General features: G+C 35.8%; 1 protein-coding gene across 1 annotated transcript; it reads left to right on the top strand.

The window, feature by feature from the left end:
- The first annotated feature begins 983 nt into the window (after positions 1–983).
- On the top strand, positions 984–14183 carry LOC128864796 (flap endonuclease 1-like). The gene is made up of 3 exons (XM_054104555.1): positions 984–1496; positions 3566–3904; positions 14130–14183. Exons 1-3 carry the CDS (start codon positions 984–986, stop codon positions 14181–14183), a joined length of 906 nt encoding a protein of 301 aa, XP_053960530.1.
- Positions 14184–19131: the final 4948 nt, after the last annotated feature.

The raw sequence follows: 19131 nt of genomic DNA, 5'->3' as shown, positions 1-19131 counted from the left end.
CAATATTAGTTGATTCAACAAGCATTGGTCGAATTACTTTACTATAGCAGTACTGTACTTTAGCAAATATTTTTAGCAAAAATATGTACCATCTCTAGTACGTCCGCAGATTAATTATTTGAGACCCAAGTTAAATCATTTTATTACATGGGAACATTTCTTGGAGAATAAGGTTTTACTTTTTGGACGCCTGTAAAAATTGGAAAGTAAATATATTAGAATTTTTGTTTGCTTCCAAAGTATATATTATCGCATTAAAAAAGCTCCTATGTTACAATCTGATAAACGGACTTGGAAAATTTTTTGGAAAATTTCCTTTTTGAAACATTCAAAAAAGTAGTAGGGCCTCGATTAGCTTAACGCCTATTCTCAGACTTTCTAATTTTAAGTAGTGGTTTTCTCACTTTTCCAGGACTGGGTAATCAATGGCTATTTCATGTGTTATGGTTGGAGAGTAGAGTGTTTTGTTCCATCACCGATAATTCATACCTTCACAGCGGATGAATTATTCCCAATAGTCACCAAGTCATCTCTATTTATCTCAGACCAAAATGTGTGAGTCAATAATCAAATTGTGGCTATTACTTACGTCGATTTTGCGACTGCTAAGTTCATTCTATACCTCATTACAATAGTACAAAAGCGGCACATATGATAAGCTGTGAGTATGTATTTATTTATTTTTATTTATATATTAGGTGCGCAACTAAGTTCCCGCTGTTTTTTTTTTTTGATGAAAATACAACTTTATTCTGAAAAAATGGTTACAAGTGAATCATTGATTCATTTACGAGAGTGAACAAGTGCACATGTGAATCAAAAACTCTAAGTCGATTTCGATTTATCAATATTAATTTCAACAACCAAATAAACATTAACAATTGCTTTTTAAAGCTGAACATATTTAAGTTCAACAGTGTTATTATCCCAAAGTGAAGTTTTGTTAATTAAATTATCACAGTAAACATTTAACACGTGAACAAATGAGTGACCAACGCTCACCTTCAGAGCAAGGTCACTCTGTGCAAAGATCAACTGACATAGTCAATGAATTAAATGCTCTGGTTTATCAATACCAAACGCAAACAACAAATCTAAATGCTGTATTACAAGGCAACCCAATTAATGTGACACCTTTGAGCGAAAATTATGATAATTCTGCTACTGAGGACTTTGAAATGAGTAATGAAAGTGATAGTAAAGTGGAATGGCAAACTGTGACAAGCAAAAGACGTCAGTTAGGCTCTCCCACTATTGATCACAAGCGAACAAGGACAGAAGGCAATAAAAACATAGTAGAAAATATTAACAATACTATAAACAACAACCACGACAATATCATAATCAGCAACTCCAGCAGCACAAACATGTTTGCCGGGTTACAAGACGAATCAGACGGTAATAATGGACAGCAGAATGAAGAAGAGACTACACCAAAACCACCACCAATTATTATACCAAATATAAGCGACATTAGCGGTATGATTAAGTATTTTGTAAGTGTTATTAATAAATGCGAATTTAGTTATAAAGCTCTGAGAGATGGTCAAATTCGAGTAATGGTGAAGTCTATAGATTCATACAGAACTTTAATAAAAGCTATGAAAGAGAAAGAAATTAACTTTCATACATATCAACTTAAGCAGGAGCGTGCATATAGAATTGTCTTAAAGAATTTACATTTTTCAACTCCAGAAGGTGAAATAAAGAAAGAAATAGAAGCATTAGGTTTTCAAGTTAGAAACGTCAGCAATATAAGAAGTAGATTTACTAACATGCCCTTGTGCATGCATTTTGTCGACTTAGAACCAAACAACAACAATAAAAATATCTTTAATTTGAAACATCTTGGTAATGCTATTGTTAAGGTTGAGCCGCCAAAGAGGGTAATTGATGTTGTACAATGCCATCGGTGTCAAGAGTTCGGACACACCAAATCATACTGCTCTAAGCCGTACAGGTGTGTGAAATGTGGTCTAGATCACCCAACAGCTGAATGCGTAAAAAGCAAAGATACTCCTGCCAAATGCATTAACTGTTTGCAAAACCACCCAGCGAACTATAAGGGTTGCAAGGTGTACCAAAGCCTTGCCAAAAAACCAAACATTTCAGATAGGAGGCAAAATTTTGCATCCTATTCTTACACTGCTCAAGGTTTTCCTCAACTAAATAATTTTACACAAAGAGAAAACATAAATGCCAATCCAAATATATCGTATGCCCAATGTGTCAAAAGTAATTCTAATCAAGATAATAATGTTCTTGAAAAAATTGAAAACTTACTTTCTAAACAAATTGAACTCACTCAAAGCTTGTTTAAAATGATGTCCCTTTTAATGGAAAAACTATGCAAGTAAATCTACGAATAGCGATCTGGAATGCCAATGGTTTAAGTAATCATACCGAGGAAGTAACAATGTTCCTCAATTTAAACAATATTGACATCTTGCTAGTGTCTGAAACTCATTTCACGACTAAATCATACTTTAAAATTGTAGGGTACGATCTTATTTGTGCAAACCATCCACGCAACAAAGCCCATGGTGGCTCAGCCATTTTAATTAGATCTGAGATCAAATATGAAAGTCTGGAAGAAGTCAAAGAACAATACTTACAAGCAGCCGGGGTTAAAATTAAATGTTATACCCATGAGTTACCAATATATTCAGTATACTTCCCTCCGCGATTCAATCTTAAAGCTGACCAATATGTTGAGATTTTTAAAAATTTTGGACCCAAATTTTTTGTTGGTGGAGACTTCAATGCAAAACACCCTTGGTGGGGCTCTAGGCTCATCAACCCAAAGGGCAAAGAACTCGAAAGATGCATTACCCAAAGAAACTTTTCTATATTATCTACAGGTACGCCAACTTATTGGCCAAGCGATCCGAAAAAAATTCCGGACCTTCTTGACTTTGTGGTATACACTGGCATACCCAGTTGTAAGTTAAGCATTCAGAACAGTAATGATCTCAGTTCAGATCACTCTCCTTTAATTGTTATATACAATGACAACGTTTATCACATTTCCAAGAAATATAAAATACTTCGACCAAAAACTGACCTCGAATCTTTTCAATATTGGATTGATAAACATATTGATCTGAATGCGCCGTTAGAAACGGGAATTGAGCTAGAAGCAGCAATAGAATCATTTACGAACCTTATTCATGAGGCCGCATACCTGTCTAGCCCGACAAAGGACCAACCCATTTCTAATAACCATTCCCAAGTCCCATCAGAGATATTGCTGCTCATTAATACCAAAAGAAGATTAAGGAAAGCCTGGCAGGAAAATAGATACCCTGCTCAAAAGAGAGATCTTAATAGAGCAAAGAAACAACTGAAATTAAAACTTGCTGATTTTAAAAACCAGACTTTTAGCTCGTTTATTAAGCACCTTGAACCCACTAAAAATGATGATCACAGTCTTTGGAAAGCTACCAAATACCTTAAGCGACCAACCAAACGTAAAGTAGCAGTACGAGATTCAGTCGGCGTATGGTGTAGGAGTGACGAAGCCAAAACAGAGGCATTTGCAAAACACCTCTTTGAAACTTTTCAGCCTAATTCCGTAGGTACCAGCAGTGATGAAGTAGAGATATTGAACTTTCTCGAATCTCCATGTCAAATGGACTTACCAATCAGTAAGATATCAAATAATGAAGTTGCTACAGAAATTCATAAATTAAATAACTACAAATCACCTGGATATGACTACATCGATAGCAAAGTGGTTAAGGCTCTTCCTGAAAAAGCTATACAATTCCTAACCATAATATACAATGCTATTCTTAATTTATACCATTATCCCACCCAGTGGAAATGTGCCATTGTGGTCATGGTACCAAAACCCAATAAACCCGAGAATAGTGTCAAGTCTTACCGTCCTATTAGTCTGCTGGTAACATTTTCGAAAATATTCGAAAGAATATTTTTGCAAAGAATGTTGCCTGTAATTGAGGATCATAACATCATACCTGAACATCAGTTTGGGTTTAGAGTAAGACATGGTACACGAGAGCAGTGCCACAGGGTCGCAAATGTAATTACAGCTGCACTGGAAGAGAAAAAATACTGTTCTGCAGCCTTTTTAGATGTTGAACAAGCATTTGACAGGGTATGGCACCAGGGACTTCTGTTCAAAGTAAAAAAGATATTACCAGCACATTTCTATCTGGTACTTAAATCTTATTTAAGTGACAGACACTTCTATGTAAGGCACGGGGATGCCTCATCTGAAATTTATAACATTAATGCCGGTGTACCCCAAGGTAGTGTCTTAGGTCCTGTCCTTTATACTATATTTACAGCTGATATGCCCAATTCAGAAAAAGTAGAAGTAGCAACTTTTGCTGATGATACAGCATTTATCGCTTATGACGAGTCCCCTGTAGAAGCTTCATATCTTTTGCAAAATCAACTCCAAATTTTGGAGTCTTGGCTTAACAAATGGAAAATAAAAGTTAATTCCGAAAAATCTACACATGTCACTTTTACATTAAGAAGAGAGCAATGCCCTGCTGTATTTTTAAATAATAAACAAATTCCCACTAGTGACAGAGTTAAATATTTAGGGATGCATCTTGATCGACGCCTCACGTGGAAAAGTCACATTCAGGCTAAGCAACAACAACTAAAAATTAAAACAACACGTATGCACTGGCTGCTTGGCCGTAACTCTCAACTTAGCCTAGAAAACAAAATACGGATCTACAAAGCTATTCTGAAGCCCATTTGGACCTACGGAATACAGCTATGGGGAACTGCTAGCAACTCCAATGTGGAGATCTTGCAACGTTACCAATCGAAAACATTGCGAAGCCTTGTTAATGCCCCTTGGTTTATTACCAATGAATCTATCCATAAGGACTTAGGTATTCCTTTTGTAAAGAATGAAATTCGAAAATATAGTACTAGATATCTGAAACGATTATCTAATCACATAAATCCAGCTGCTATTTGTTTATTAGACACAACCAATGAAACTATACGGTTAAAACGCAATCATATCTTAGACTTGCCATTCCTCTAGTATGAATCTACTCAACCTATAAACTTTAAGGTAAAATTAAGTAAGTTAATCTTAAGTGATAATATTAACAAACAATGAATTTAAGCAATCTTGAAGTACTAATGAATTTTAATAATTTAAGAACGAACTGTACAAGTTAATAAGCTGTTGTAATTTCTATGTAGATTTGCACAAAAGCAAAACTACCGCTGCCATTATCTTATAAGATCTAATTTGCTGAATGTCTTATAGTAGATAGATTGCAAATAAAGTAAGTTATAAAAAAAAAAAAAAAAAAAAGTGAATCATTAAAAGTATTGCCCATCGCTAACTACCTACTTTTTCCCATCTTTCTGGTAGATTTCGTAAACCGTCGCAGTAAAACTGTACATATTTTGAGGCTCTCCAAGGATGAAGCCAGTTTTTGGTGTCTTCATATGAATGGAACCGCTGGTCAGCTAGACCCTGTACCATCGATCGTAACAGGTGATAATCGAACGGCGCAATATCTGAAGAATATGGCGGGTGGGGTAGGACTTCCCGTTTCAGTGTTTCCAGGTACGTTTAGCGGGCTTGAATCACAGCTGTAGAATCACTTTTTCATGCCTCTCCGCGTATTGCGGCCGCTTGTCGCGCAATGCTCGGCTCAATCGCATCAATTGAAGTCAATACCGATCCCCGGAGATCGTTTCGCTTGGTTTTAACACTTCATAATTAGTAATACCAACTTGGTTTCACCAAATACATAGCATAACCTTCACAGCGTGAATATTCGGCCGAGGCGACGACGTAGAAGCATGACCGGGTGATCGGGCAGTCCCAGTGACTTTCTTTTCTTTGGATTGCTGTAATGAATCGATTTTTCATCATCCGTCACGATGCGATGAAGAAACCCCTTCCTTTTTTGCCTTTTTTGCCGCTGGAGCAGTTGTTCACAGGCGACACAGCGAAAAAACGACCTTCAACATCCCTCGGTTTTAACTCATAAGGAACCCAGGTCTCCCGTATTTGAATCATTCCCAAAGCATGCAATCGCTTGGAAATGGATTGGCGGGTAACTCCTAATACTGCAGCAAGCTCTTCTTGCATTTGACACGGATCCTCATTGAGCAATGCCTATAATTCAGCGTCTTCGAAGTTTTTTGGTCTTCCTTCACGCGGACGGTCGTCAACATTAAAATCACCGTTTTTGAAGCGACGAAACCAATCTCGACACGTTCTTTCACTTAAAACAAAGCTCTCTTTGCGCTTCAGCCGCCGGTTCTTTTGAATGAAAGAGGAAGATCAACACTTCCCGCAAATGACGATTATTCGGCACAAAATCAGACATTTTCACAAAACCAAAAGTAAATGATATCAAAACAAAATCACTTATGTGTCGAAGCAGTTTGTTTACCATACGTCGAAGCTTGGTTTACGACGTTTAGGTTATGTTAGAATCGACTAGCTCACACTGCTGGTGGCATCTATTGACAAACAGCGAGAACTTAGTTGCGCATTTTTTTATAAAAATATAGAAAATTCTTTAACAAACATGATTCAGCTTTCAAACTTTGTACAAGAATTATAAAAGTTCTACAAATTTTTAACAAAATTAGAAAAAAAAATGTTATCAGAATTAAATAAAAAAAAAACTGGTACGTAGTTTTATAGCCCATTAAATTTTAATATAACAAAGTGCAATTTTCAAGTTGATCAAAATTTGCGTTGATTTCTGATAATTTTTTTTCTTGACGAAGTTTCGTATTTGCGCCGTATAAAAACACGACACGTATTCGTTGTATGCCTAAACCCGGTAACGGAAAAAATTATCAAAAGCCAAGGAGAATTTCTGGCTATTTCAATTATTTATTTTATGATTTATTACATATTGTGATATATACAAATTGTTTATTCTGAAAAAACAGGTGATCATTTACAGTATCCCGACATTTGTCCTGCAGTGTGTTAGCGAGTTTCATGACCTTGGCGTTGTCTTTGATAACAAATTTTCTTTTAATAACCATATAAATTATATTACTTCAAAGTCCTTTTCGATGTGGGGCTTCGTCAGACGGAACGCCACTCAGTTCTCTGATCCCCACACCATTAAGTTACTCTAAAAAGATCTTATTAGATCTCATTTAGAATATACTGTTTTTATTTGGAGATCTTGTAGTCAGCAAGCTATTAATAGAATCGAATGTGTGCAAAGCAAATATTTCTCAAACATGCCCTTCGGTCTCATGCCTCTAAGTCTCAAGTCCTTAGAAATTCGTAGGTCTTCTAGATCTCTTAGGAACTTCTACCCTTTTTATGGGAAAAAACTTTAAAACTAAGTATGCCAGTAACGCTCCCATTACTCGTGCTTTACGGGAATTAAATTCCGTTCATAATGATGTTGTTCTCGATTTTACGCTTTCAAGAGTAGCATTTTTAAATCTCTTGAATTCTATATATAATGTAGTTATTTTCAAATACATGTAATATATCAGTAGTTTAATCTAAGCAACTTTTGGATCATAGTCTGTAAGGATTGTAATTCATAGACTTAAATAAATAAACATTTTTTGAATTTTTTGCATCAACCAATAAGAGCTTATTTTTAAGTGATTGCTTACATGACGATATCCAAAGTAAATAAATCTATTTGAAATTCTTATATGCAAATATTACTAATCCCACAGCATTGATGTTTTGTAGCACAATAACCGATATTGGCCGGCTTTCAAGGAGATGTCGCTTCATCACTCAAAAATCGAAGAAAGTTTATCGGCTACATTGTGCCAGTTGTTTAATCTGCCTTGAAAGACATAGAAAGGCTATGCATGTACGACTTCGCGATTTAGTTTCATTTTTTAACAAGACGAATTTTTCAAGTACCTACAAACACAACAAATATCAATCGTATTACAGAAAGTTCAGATTGCGATTAACAGTAAAACTTTCAAACTTTATCATGCCAATTATTTGATTCAATATTAGTGTTGCCGTTTCTAAAAACTTAAATAGTAAACTAAAAATAAATAAAAAAATAACAAAGAAACATATAAAGTCATAACTCAATAGACTTTTGTTAAGTAAATAGGAAATTTTTATCGAAACCATTTCAGAGACGAAATCTGGCGCATAAAATAAAAAATTAAAGGTTGCGAAAATGTATTTAAAGTCTAATATTTTTTTTATCATATTTTGCTTATCATTGTAATTGTAATGCTTTCAAACTTATCTGGTATTTTTTCTATTTTATTTACTATTTACTATTTTCTGTATATGTCCCTCTAAAATGAATAAATATTGAAATTGTCTTTGTTTGCTTAGTCGTAGCTTATTATTTTCCGTTTAATCTACAGTCCGATGCATAAAATAATATTATTTTTGCTCTATATTTTTTGTATGTAAATATTTCTTTTAACTTATGCTTGATAATGCAAATACGGCGCTCATGGCTTATCATACCGGCAAAGGAATGAGATACAAGGTGTTCCAAAAGTATCAGTTTTATACCTATGAGACCGGAATCCATGCATAAATCAATGATTTTTTTTATAGAAAAGTGAATTTTTGAGCTGCTTTTACTATTTGATTTTATGGCTTGCAACACTACTAAAATTTTATCTACAACGCCGTGATGATGATGTCCGCTGCAAAATGTTCTAAGCGCTATGAATTGAGGGCATGCAACTGGAATGTTTTTGTTTTGTTTTACGAAGAGCCGGAGCGTTTGTATCCATTCGGACGACATGACCCAGCCAACGTAGCCGCGGGATCTTTATTCGCTGCGCTATGTCTTTGACGTCATAAAGCTTATACAGCTCATCGTTCCATCGCCTCATACTCGCCATCACCAACGTGCAAAGGTTCAAAAACCTTCCATAGAATCGTGCTCCAAGCCCTCCAAAGGAAGATACGATCTCGCCCTCAAAGAGACGGTTTCGCACCTCTTTTGTGCTGCTCCATCCACACTTAGGTTTACTTTTTTAAGTAGAAAATTTTTTAACGAATTAGAAAATTCAGTTCTGCAGAAATCTAAAATATTCTAAAATTTATAAGAAGTACACACACGGTGTCACAATGGCCTCTGAGCCTGAGTATATCGCATAGTGGACAACCGCTTCAATCTAACCTAACCTATCTCTTGGTAAGAAATTGTGATGCCAAGACGATCATTTTGCGATAACCGAAAGGTGCATTTCTTGCGTTATAGTCGTGCGCATAGTCCTGAGATCTATACCTAGAACATTCTAGATTCGCAAATGGCTCTCTGTAGCGAAATTTCTTAGCGTAATATCACATGGAATGCTCCCTATCAAAACATTGCAGCCGAAACAAACAGCACGCCATTCTCACTTTCACTCTCAATTCTGCTTTCAAAGAGTACTGGGCAACAAAACGGTTGCAAGAGCAATGAGGGGACATTTCTTTATCACTACTTATCGTCATCAAAGAGGATTGAAAATTTCAATAAGCTCACTGAACCCATTGGTAGGCCAAAATCATGCTGAAAATTAGGTTGGGCGGAGATCTGGCGATCGGGCGAAAGGCGAGCTGAAGGGATTCGCGAGCGCTTTCTCAACACAGGGAGGGAAGAACAGAAGGTAGAGCTGGTATCCCGTAGAACTCAAGACACTATTAGAAAGGTTAAACCCCCAAAAATTAAAGAATCAAAGTAATTAGGCAGCTCGTAGTAGACTTTAAGATCGAAGGAAAGTTTTAAGTAAAAAACTCGGATAGCAGAAGCCATGGAATTGACATTCTGAGCCATCCTGAGTTATTAAGTTTAGAATATGTCTACGGATGGCTCGGAGTTGGTTGGGAATATTCTTCATGAACCTTCTCATCAAGCTCAAATTCAGGCTTTCGGACCACTGTAATGTTTTCCAAGCGGAGGTAGTTCCAATCAAGGAAGCTGTGGAGTGTTTACTTACTTCTGTAATTACTGCAAAAATAGTTAAATATCTATTGCGACAGCCAAGCGGCAATTAGGACTTTAGGCTCGTTGTTTGTGCGTTCGAAATTAGTCGGGGAATGCCTAACTACTCTCTCGATTGCATATGAATACTTCCATGTTAAGTTTATCTGGGTTTCCGGTCATAGTGAAATAGAGAGAAATTGCTGAGCTGATGCCCTGGCCAGACAGACCCTGGAGACGGTTTCGTCTCAAAATGAAAGGATTGGGATTCGCTTGAGAACCTGTGGTCTACCCCTGGAAAGATGGGGTTGACGCGGGACCCAGTGAGCGCTGAACATGAAAAGTCGTCAGATGCTTCTGGCCACGGGTAGATCGAGGGTGGTCGATGGAACTTCTAAGGCTAAGAAAGCTGCAGCTCTCAAATTTTGAGAGTGTCCTTACCGAACCGAGCATTGTCTGTTAGGTGTCCCTGTGGTGAGACTTGGGATTGATTCAAGTCCTTTCTGCAGAAGCTGTCTGAGGTTGAGGTGGAATCTTCACAGTCCCTTCTTCACAGTTGTCCTTTTCTCGTCGGGCAATGATTTAAACAACTGGGCTTCTCACTACACCGGCGGATTTTGCGGGATTAAATATCACACATCTGGCGAAATTCATCTGTAGCTTGAATCGGTTAATACGAATGTAAACATCCACTGTTGGTCCTCCTTCCCTAATCCACATCCTCTTCTTCCTTTCTCCACCTGTTTGGTGATTTTCATTCTATGTCTCACCGTCACTTTATGGTATCACAAGGGACGAATTTTGGTTATTTCTCCAAGTGGGTCTCCCCGCATTGGTCGCCATTTATTCTATCCCAAGTTTTAAGTAATGCGCACATTTTATATTTTGCATTTTATTGAAAGCAAATATTCTCTTGGAGCACCTTGTATGCGGAAACCCCTCCGTCAACAGGCTTCTTTCTATTCTTTTAATTTTAGCTGCCACAAATTGAAAATGAATGCGCTTAAAAATCATCGAATGAAATCGATTTAACTGACCCTGAAGGTTTGTGAAAGGCAATATTGTACAAAAAAGGCAAAAATATCGAACTACACAGCCACATAAATCAACGAATTACATTTTCAATATATGCAATGCCTGCTTATTTTTATTTGGCTACTACTATTTGTTGTCAAAATAGGTCTGACGCTTGCTGTCGTCTGTACTAAAATGCGTACGTATGTGTGTGTGTGTGTGTGTTTGAACGAACTTATGCACGTACTTACTTTTCGGAAGCACATAGTTGTTGTTGTAATGTTAAAATTTGTATTTTTCCTGTTGTGCTTTTTTGGGATAAAATCCACAATAGCCGAATGCTGATTGCGATACGCAGCGCCATCGCAGATAAAAGAAGGCAGCCGTGCAGCAACCAGACGTTTATTGTCGCATGAGGAAGGTGTGGGTTTTTTTGTGTCTATATGTACATACATCAATGCGTGTGTGTGGAAAACGCACGAATTTTATCAATCGAAACGAATCGATATTCCATGGAAAATTGTTGTGCTGCTGTTGTCATCATTGACGTTGTTGGTGCTCGACTTTGACGATTTTTACGCTTTTTGCACACGTCGAATTTTCTTTTATAAAAAATTGCTACTGATTGCCTGCGGTATGGATGCTTTAGTCAGTCATCAAGCTTTCCGGCTGGTCGGGTGGACAGTTTGTCTAATGCAACCTTTTCGGTAGCTGCCATTGAAGTTAGAACGTAATTGAAGTTGGGTATGGCGGCAGCCTTGCTGAAGAAATGTTGCGAAGATGTCGTGCACAGGGCTGATGGAATGTCGTATAGACGGATGAACGGACGGACGGATGGACGGAAATAAAATTGTTGTTCAAGGCATCAACTTGAATGACAACGATGGTGACGATGGATTTTTTGGTGACGATGGATTTGTTTGCCTTTCTAATCGCGTTGATATGAAGTTGGACCAAGAAAATGTGCGCTTTATTTGGCTTCATTTTAGTTTATTGACGAAAGGGGGGATGGTGATCTGTGGCGCATTATGGGATTCGCAAAATGAATTGAAAGCGGCTGATGTGAAGTGAAAAGGAAGTATAGAAATGTGCAAACAAATCAATGTGTGGGCGCCTATGTACGTATGTATGTGTGTATGTAAGTGCCGCACGTGCGACAAGTGGACGGAAATATCGCAACTTGCTCGGTACAAGCAAATAAGCCGTTTTTATATTTTGTTTTTGTGCAAATACACTCACATTTACATATATGTACATATGCAGACATAGAGAGTAGGGACCCATTGCTACACATAGTCATTATTTGCTTTTGTTGCTTAAACATACCTACATATTTGTGACAACTACTGATTCATTCTCAACTGCTCGCTCCTGGCTTCTTATCTTGGGTTAAATTTCCAAAGCGTAGCATAATAATTTTGCGGTATCGTTTTTTTTTTTGTTTCCTTAACCCAGCACCCAGCCGAAAGATGGAAAATAAATTTAATTGTGGTGAATTACTTAAGTGGTGATACGAATGTCACTGCTGTTGGTAGTGCTGGTATTAGCGCTGCATGCAGAAAAGTGGCGACAAGTCTGTCTTCGCTGGCGTCCTGTACGTAGCTGCTCAAATTTATTGTATTTGCATAAGTGTGTGTGTGCTTCTATGGCAATGGAGTTCGAGTACTCTTCACCACAAAGAGAGTATAACAGTTTGCTTAGCTGCGCATGCACGCGCGTAGAGGGAATAAATTTTGTCTGAGCGGTGGTGAATATGAGACCAACTGAGTGCTTCGCATATTTGGGAGATGCAGAGAATAAATTTGTGTTAGATTTATGCTTCGCGATGTTAAAATGTTGTTTTTAAAGAACTGAAAATAAATGCTGGCACATGTTAACGTGAAATGGAACGAAATGTAAAGACTTCATCAATACAATGGAAAGGGAATGAAGTTAAATAAATAAGAGGAAGAATTGAAGGAAGCCGAAATGTACCAAAGTAGTCATAACAGGGAAAGCTATTGCTTTATGAACAGTGCCAAAGCATCTGGATAGAATTAGGCAATAATGCACTGGCATAAAATAAAAAAAAAACTACAGAAACGGCCTGGGATAGTAGCTTCCTGCCTCTAACCGTTGTCCACAATAATAGCAACCCGCCATTTGCTAAGTTTTGATAATTTTTTAATTAATTTTTTTAAATGTGTTATTGGTTTTAAAAATTATGGAAAAAAAATATATTTTTTAACTTGTCCACCCACGTTTTTTTTCTTTTTGTTAGTTCAATGCTGCGACTATTTTTGTTTTAATTTAAGGGATATTTCCACATCGCTAAAATTTGAACACAGCCGTGACAGTTAAATCAGGTTCCTTGGCAAATTTTTGAATATAGGATTGTTCACTAAGACTTTACTGCTTCACACCATTAAAAAAAAATGTTAAGAAAACTTTCCTTAAAATTATTTAAAAAAAGTTGAGAGGCATACTTAGCTATTCAAAAAAATATAATAATTAAATCTAAATGGTCCGGTGGCTTTTCAAGTGTATTTTCCGTCAGATTAAAACAATTTTTATACTGAAATGTTTATTTGTACTAAACATTTTTTAATCAAATATAGAACATAATATTAAATATAATATTTTGTATTTTATATTTTAGTAAACACTTATAAATATACTTACATAATCAGGCTAATTGAATGCAATGCAATTTAGTATTACATTTTTTAAAGTATGATACCTTTCGCAATATTCGCCAATATTCTTATATATCCCTGACTTATGGGGCAAGCCTCGTAATTAAATCTCATTTCAAGTCTTCTTCCTGCAATCCTTCCTTGCGAGCAGCACATGCAATCTTTTTTAGTTCTATTCCCAGTGATGTGGAATTTTCTAACTAGTCGTGGCCAAGCTGCTTCAGTATTAGCGCGCCCTTCAGGCTTTCCCAACATGTCACAACAATTTATGCATTACTAAAAATAATTATTTTGCGGTATCTGACCTAGTAAGTAAAACTGTCATGCCACATATATGCCAGCATTGGTCAGGTTGAAGAAGTCACTTGTAGCTGAATTGCGGGCTCAATTGATGGAGGGTAAAATTTCATAACAAAAAAAATAATTGAAAAAATGTGTGACTAAAATAGAAATAAACTTAATAATTTAAGCTTGCCTATTCATTCTAATCCTTATGCAAATTGTCGTTATTTGCTTTAAATTACTACACATTTAGATTGTAATACGTTCCTTGGGTCTATCGCTAAATGAATTCGGCCACCAATTCTAGCAGAACACTACCCTAAGCAGAGCTAAGTAAGACTGATGCAACAACGAAATTATTTCAGTGAAATTTTTGTATCAGTACAGTTTCGGGTGCAAGAATAGACAGCTCACCTTAAGCACTCACTTCTCATACAGTGCTTTTTCAGCGACTTAAGGGGTCCCGGTGGTCTAGAGATCGAAAATTTAGGGTATTTTCAGGATTTTTTTTTTAATAAAAAAATCAAAAATCATATTTACATTTTTTAGACTTTTTATTTAACTTCTTTTACATACAAAAACGAAAACAAAAATTGTTTAATTTTAATAATTTAAAAAATGGCGCTGAAGTTGACGCTCCCGAAAAATTGGATCTGGACGGTGTTGTCCATTTCGGCTCTTCTATAATTATGTCAAACACAAAGACCAAACAAATTATCAATCAGTATGATTATAGCTGCAGGTATGTCCCGTACTGGAATAAAAATAAAAAAAAATTTACAAAATAAGCGCGGTTTTCAATTTTACACTCTAAAAATCGGGTATTTTTCTGGGTATATCTGAGGTCGAGTAAACGAACCTTACCTAGCAAGTAAGCAAATGCACCTCAGATCGTTGGTCATTACTTTGAGAGTACAAAATTTAACATCAACCAGGTTTCTTCGTACTCTAAATGCAAAACGGGGGAAATTTACTCTTATACAAGTTTTTCATGTGTACAACTGCAGGGTTGTGAGATTACCAACTGTGTTATGTATGGAATAATAAATTAGAAAAAGAAGAAGAAATGAAGAGAGCGCATAAGAGTTGGAGAACTTTTAGGAAGACCAATTGTTGTTAATTTCTTATCACAGCAAATAATGATTTTGAAAGAGGGGCAAACGTTTTGCTGGAGAAAATTTATCAATAGGATGTTTAATAAAATATCAGATATAACTTGGCAGAAATTTCATGATATACGAAATTCATTATATGCTACCCATAACATCCTCTGCAAGCAGCTCAAAGACGTATTGACCAAAGAAAATAAAACAAAATAATTCGTAACTGTTATAAAAAACCGGACATAAGAAATATTCGGCATGCTAGCGACGGCCAAAATTGGGAACACGAACAACGTATTTAACCATGAAATGAGTGAATTGTGAGCGAGTTGAAGCATGAGCGCATAGAGTAAATTATAGCAGTGACGGCACATAAACAAGGATGTGTTATACTGAGCGCAATTTATAGCGCTGAGAAGAGGGCTGTGTGAATTCATGTGCCTGTGCTGAAGTTATAACAGTGGCCAACAGCTGATTTGCAGACTTTAGTTACACTAAAAAGTGAGGTTATTTAGGCACGCGAGCGAGTAAGAATGAACTGCTGAGTGCGCAGAATGTCTAAAGGACATCAACTGTGGTAAACTGTGGTGTTGACCGGAGAGCTTAACCACGAGAGGGCATTGTGCTATTACAGCTATGACCGGGTAAACGGCATAACACTTAGAACGCACACCCATTTTGATGAACGAACAAACGAACGAACGAGAGAGCGAATTGAGAGCTACGACGAATACAGTGGCAAAAGCGGCGAGTAGAGGTCGTCAACGATGACTTTGGCTAGAGTAGAAAGCGTCAAGCGACAGCAACTGCGACGACGGCGGCGGCAACCATGGAAAGCACGGCATACGGCGTTAACCAAAGTGGGGGAAATGAAGGTAGGAAAAAATGAATGCATAGGCGACGACGTGATTTGGAAACTAGTCTAACAGCGTCTTTCGTAAATGACACTACGCTGTCGCGTCGTTTTGCCGTTCGCTACAACAGCTGAGTGAAAGCTGGTGAAAGGAATTTGTGTTTAAAACCAAAAATATTCACACACGCATGAATACACGCGAGTGAGTGTGTCTGTGTGTTTGGTGTATGACGATGTTTATTTGCTTTGCATAATTTGCAATTGTCGTGTGAATATATGATTGAAAATTGACGTGTGTGATATGAAAAGCACAAATAAGTAGGCATTTACGTCCTTAGGGTGAAGTGTATTTCGATTGAGACAACGAAGTAGCGCAGTGCGATCAGCTGTGCCGCGGTCAAATTGCAGTGGAAACGGTGCTGCAAACACGCCCAAATGGCTGCAAGTGCGAAGAAGTTTGACAAAAATTAACAAAAGAAAGGCACAATGGCAAGCCAGCAGTGTGGGATGGCGGCATAGAAAGCGTAGGACGAATTGCAGCAAAAAAACAGTGTGAATGTGCAAAGGTAGACGGAGCTCGATTTGTGTCAGTGCGGAAAATGAATAACGCAGGTGATTGTGCGCCACAGTGGGCGACACAGTGACAGCGAGTCCTTTAACCAGAGGTAAACAACAATAATCGCTTGTGGCAGATGATAGGAGAGGTTAAAAATAAATAAATGCAAAAATCAATGCGAAATAAAGCAATTTCTTCAAGTGGAGTGAAAATATATCGAGATGGTGAAAAAAAGTAATTAAGTAATTAAACTGCAAAGCGTTAAAACAAGGACCTAAGAAGCTGTAGTAAAAAAAAAAAAACAAATAGGAAAAACAAATATTTTAAAAATTTACTCTCCGTGCATAAGAATGGATTAAATTTTGAAATAAAAAATAAATGAAGTATTAATAGCCGGCAAGGATTAAGTTTTGAAATAAAAAATTAGTGAAGTATCAAAAGCCGCTGAGGAGTAAAAAAGCGAGCTAAAAAGTAATCAAATTAGAAAAAAAATTCTCTAGGGATAAGGAATAATGGATTCAAATTTGAAGTAAGCAGAAACTTTTAAAGTAAAAGAAGCCGCTTAGCCGAAGAATTATAAAAAAATAAGACTTTAAAGAAAAATACACTCACGTGTAGAGGGGAAAAAGCAGAGCAAAACAAAAAAAAAAAACAAAGCAAAGAAAAAAAAACAACAAAAAAAAAAATAACTACAAAGAACAGAGAAGTAAAAAGGACTACTAAGGGCTTAATCAAAAAGCGGAGAAGCATAAAAATTACAACAAGAAAAAATTCGAACTTCATTTGGCATCAAATCACGGATTTTATTATGGCAGATCTAAAAAAAAACTAAAATAATTTTCCAAATTTTTCGGTAAACTAAGTTAAGAGATTTTGTCAGTAGTGAAAACAAAACAGAAAAAAAAAACAATAAAAAAAGCAAAAAAAAAATAATAATAATAAAAATTAAAAATGTGCTAAAATGTGTTCTGTAAAATGTTAAATAGATCTGAAAAGTTTCCGATAAAAGAAAGTTTTAAAACATAAAAAATTATTTATTTAACAAAAAATTCGAGAAACTTTGAACGGAAGCAAGAGTAAAAATCATGTAAGGGCTAGAAAAAAAATTAAGAAAAAACAAGAAAGAAATATTAAAAAGAAATTTAAAAAAAATTTAAGAAAAACCTGGAAAGAAATATTTAGAAGAAATTCAAAAAAGAAATTAAAAACAAAATAAAAAAAAAATTATAAATAAATAAACGTAATTTTATTACTTGGACACTAAAGAAAAAAGATTTTAGTGTGAAAAATTTACAACTTTTAGCGAAAGGAAAAGTAAAAAATTGTATAAAAGTATAATAGTAAAAAGAAATTTTGTAAATGAAATATTTAATTACAAAAACAACAAAAGAAAATTGAAAAAAAGAGAGTGAAAAAAGTTAAAAACTTTTGGCGAAAGGAAAATTAAAAAGAAAATATTGAAAAAAGTTTTATAAATTAAATAATTAAGTATTAACTTACACAACAGCAAAAAAAAAAACAAAAAAAATTAAGTGAAAAAAACTTAAAACTTCTAGCGAAAGGAAAAGCTAAAAATCATATAAAGGTAAGAAATTCCACTGATAAGTGTTTTGACTAAATAAATATTATTTTAATAACTCATAGTTAACCGACCATAATGTACTGCTACCTTCACTAAGGTGCACTCTGCTATAACCTATAGTAGCAATAACATAAATAACAGTAATTCGCAATAACAATAAGTTGTAGTAACAACATTTTTTTACAACACTTTTTTAATAAACTTTTCTAATAAAGTTTTTTTTATCATTTTTTTTATAATAATAAATAAAAAAATGTATGAAGAAAAAAGTTTGCCATTTAAAAACCAATAAAACATGGGCTAAAATTACGAATGTCTTTTTGCGCAAGTTTCCTGAAATAATTTTCTCATACAAATAAACTTAGTTTCATTAAAAATTCCATTTCAGAGAAAAATATGAAGCTCGCAAAGTGCTTCATTATTCATACCCGCTAGTTATTCAAGTACATTTTCGCTTGTGCCTTCCTTTGTGTGTGTGTGTGCGTGTGCACTTCGCGTCGTCTTATAAGCGGCCGACCACTTGTGCACTGAAAGCGTCTGATTTTGCGGTTAGCGGCATGCAGAGCAGCATCAAGTTTGTGCCAACAAATTCTACTAAGCTCACACTGAATTTGCTTCTTATTTCTTTTAATTTTTTTTTTTTTAATTTCCTCTACAATAAAATGAACTCAAAAACAAGCAAAAAATTAAAACCAACTAAATGTAAAGAAGCAGTAAATATTCAGCAAACTAAGCTTTCATTAACAAAAAATAAAAAAATAAAATCTGATCGACTTTAACATCAACGCCAGTCTCAGATTTTCCTCCTCCATCCAGCAACGTCATTATTATTCTCATCATAATAAATATTATAATAATTACCCAGTTCATTTACATCACTACTGTGTATTATTCCTTCATTACCACCGCTCACCGCTCCCCACTCACCGCTCATTGCTCACATCTCACAATACTCGCAATACTCGCAACACTCACGTCACTCATTCCACTCAACACAGACCACCCAAGCTGAAGACCAAGCGAGCGAATGTACACATAAATCCATATTTCCGAATAATAGATATTTCAAATTGTGATTGATTTTGATTGACATTTACCAATGGAACGCGGACACGTGACGTCACAACGAGCTACATACCTGCCGGGCTGGTTGAGTGACGT

Source organism: Anastrepha ludens, chromosome 5 (genome assembly GCF_028408465.1).
Source record: "Anastrepha ludens isolate Willacy chromosome 5, idAnaLude1.1, whole genome shotgun sequence".
Classification (NCBI taxonomy): Eukaryota; Metazoa; Arthropoda; class Insecta; order Diptera; family Tephritidae; genus Anastrepha; species Anastrepha ludens.
The sequence above is the reverse complement of the archived record's forward strand: the minus strand, read 5'-3'. Positions and strand labels throughout refer to the sequence as shown.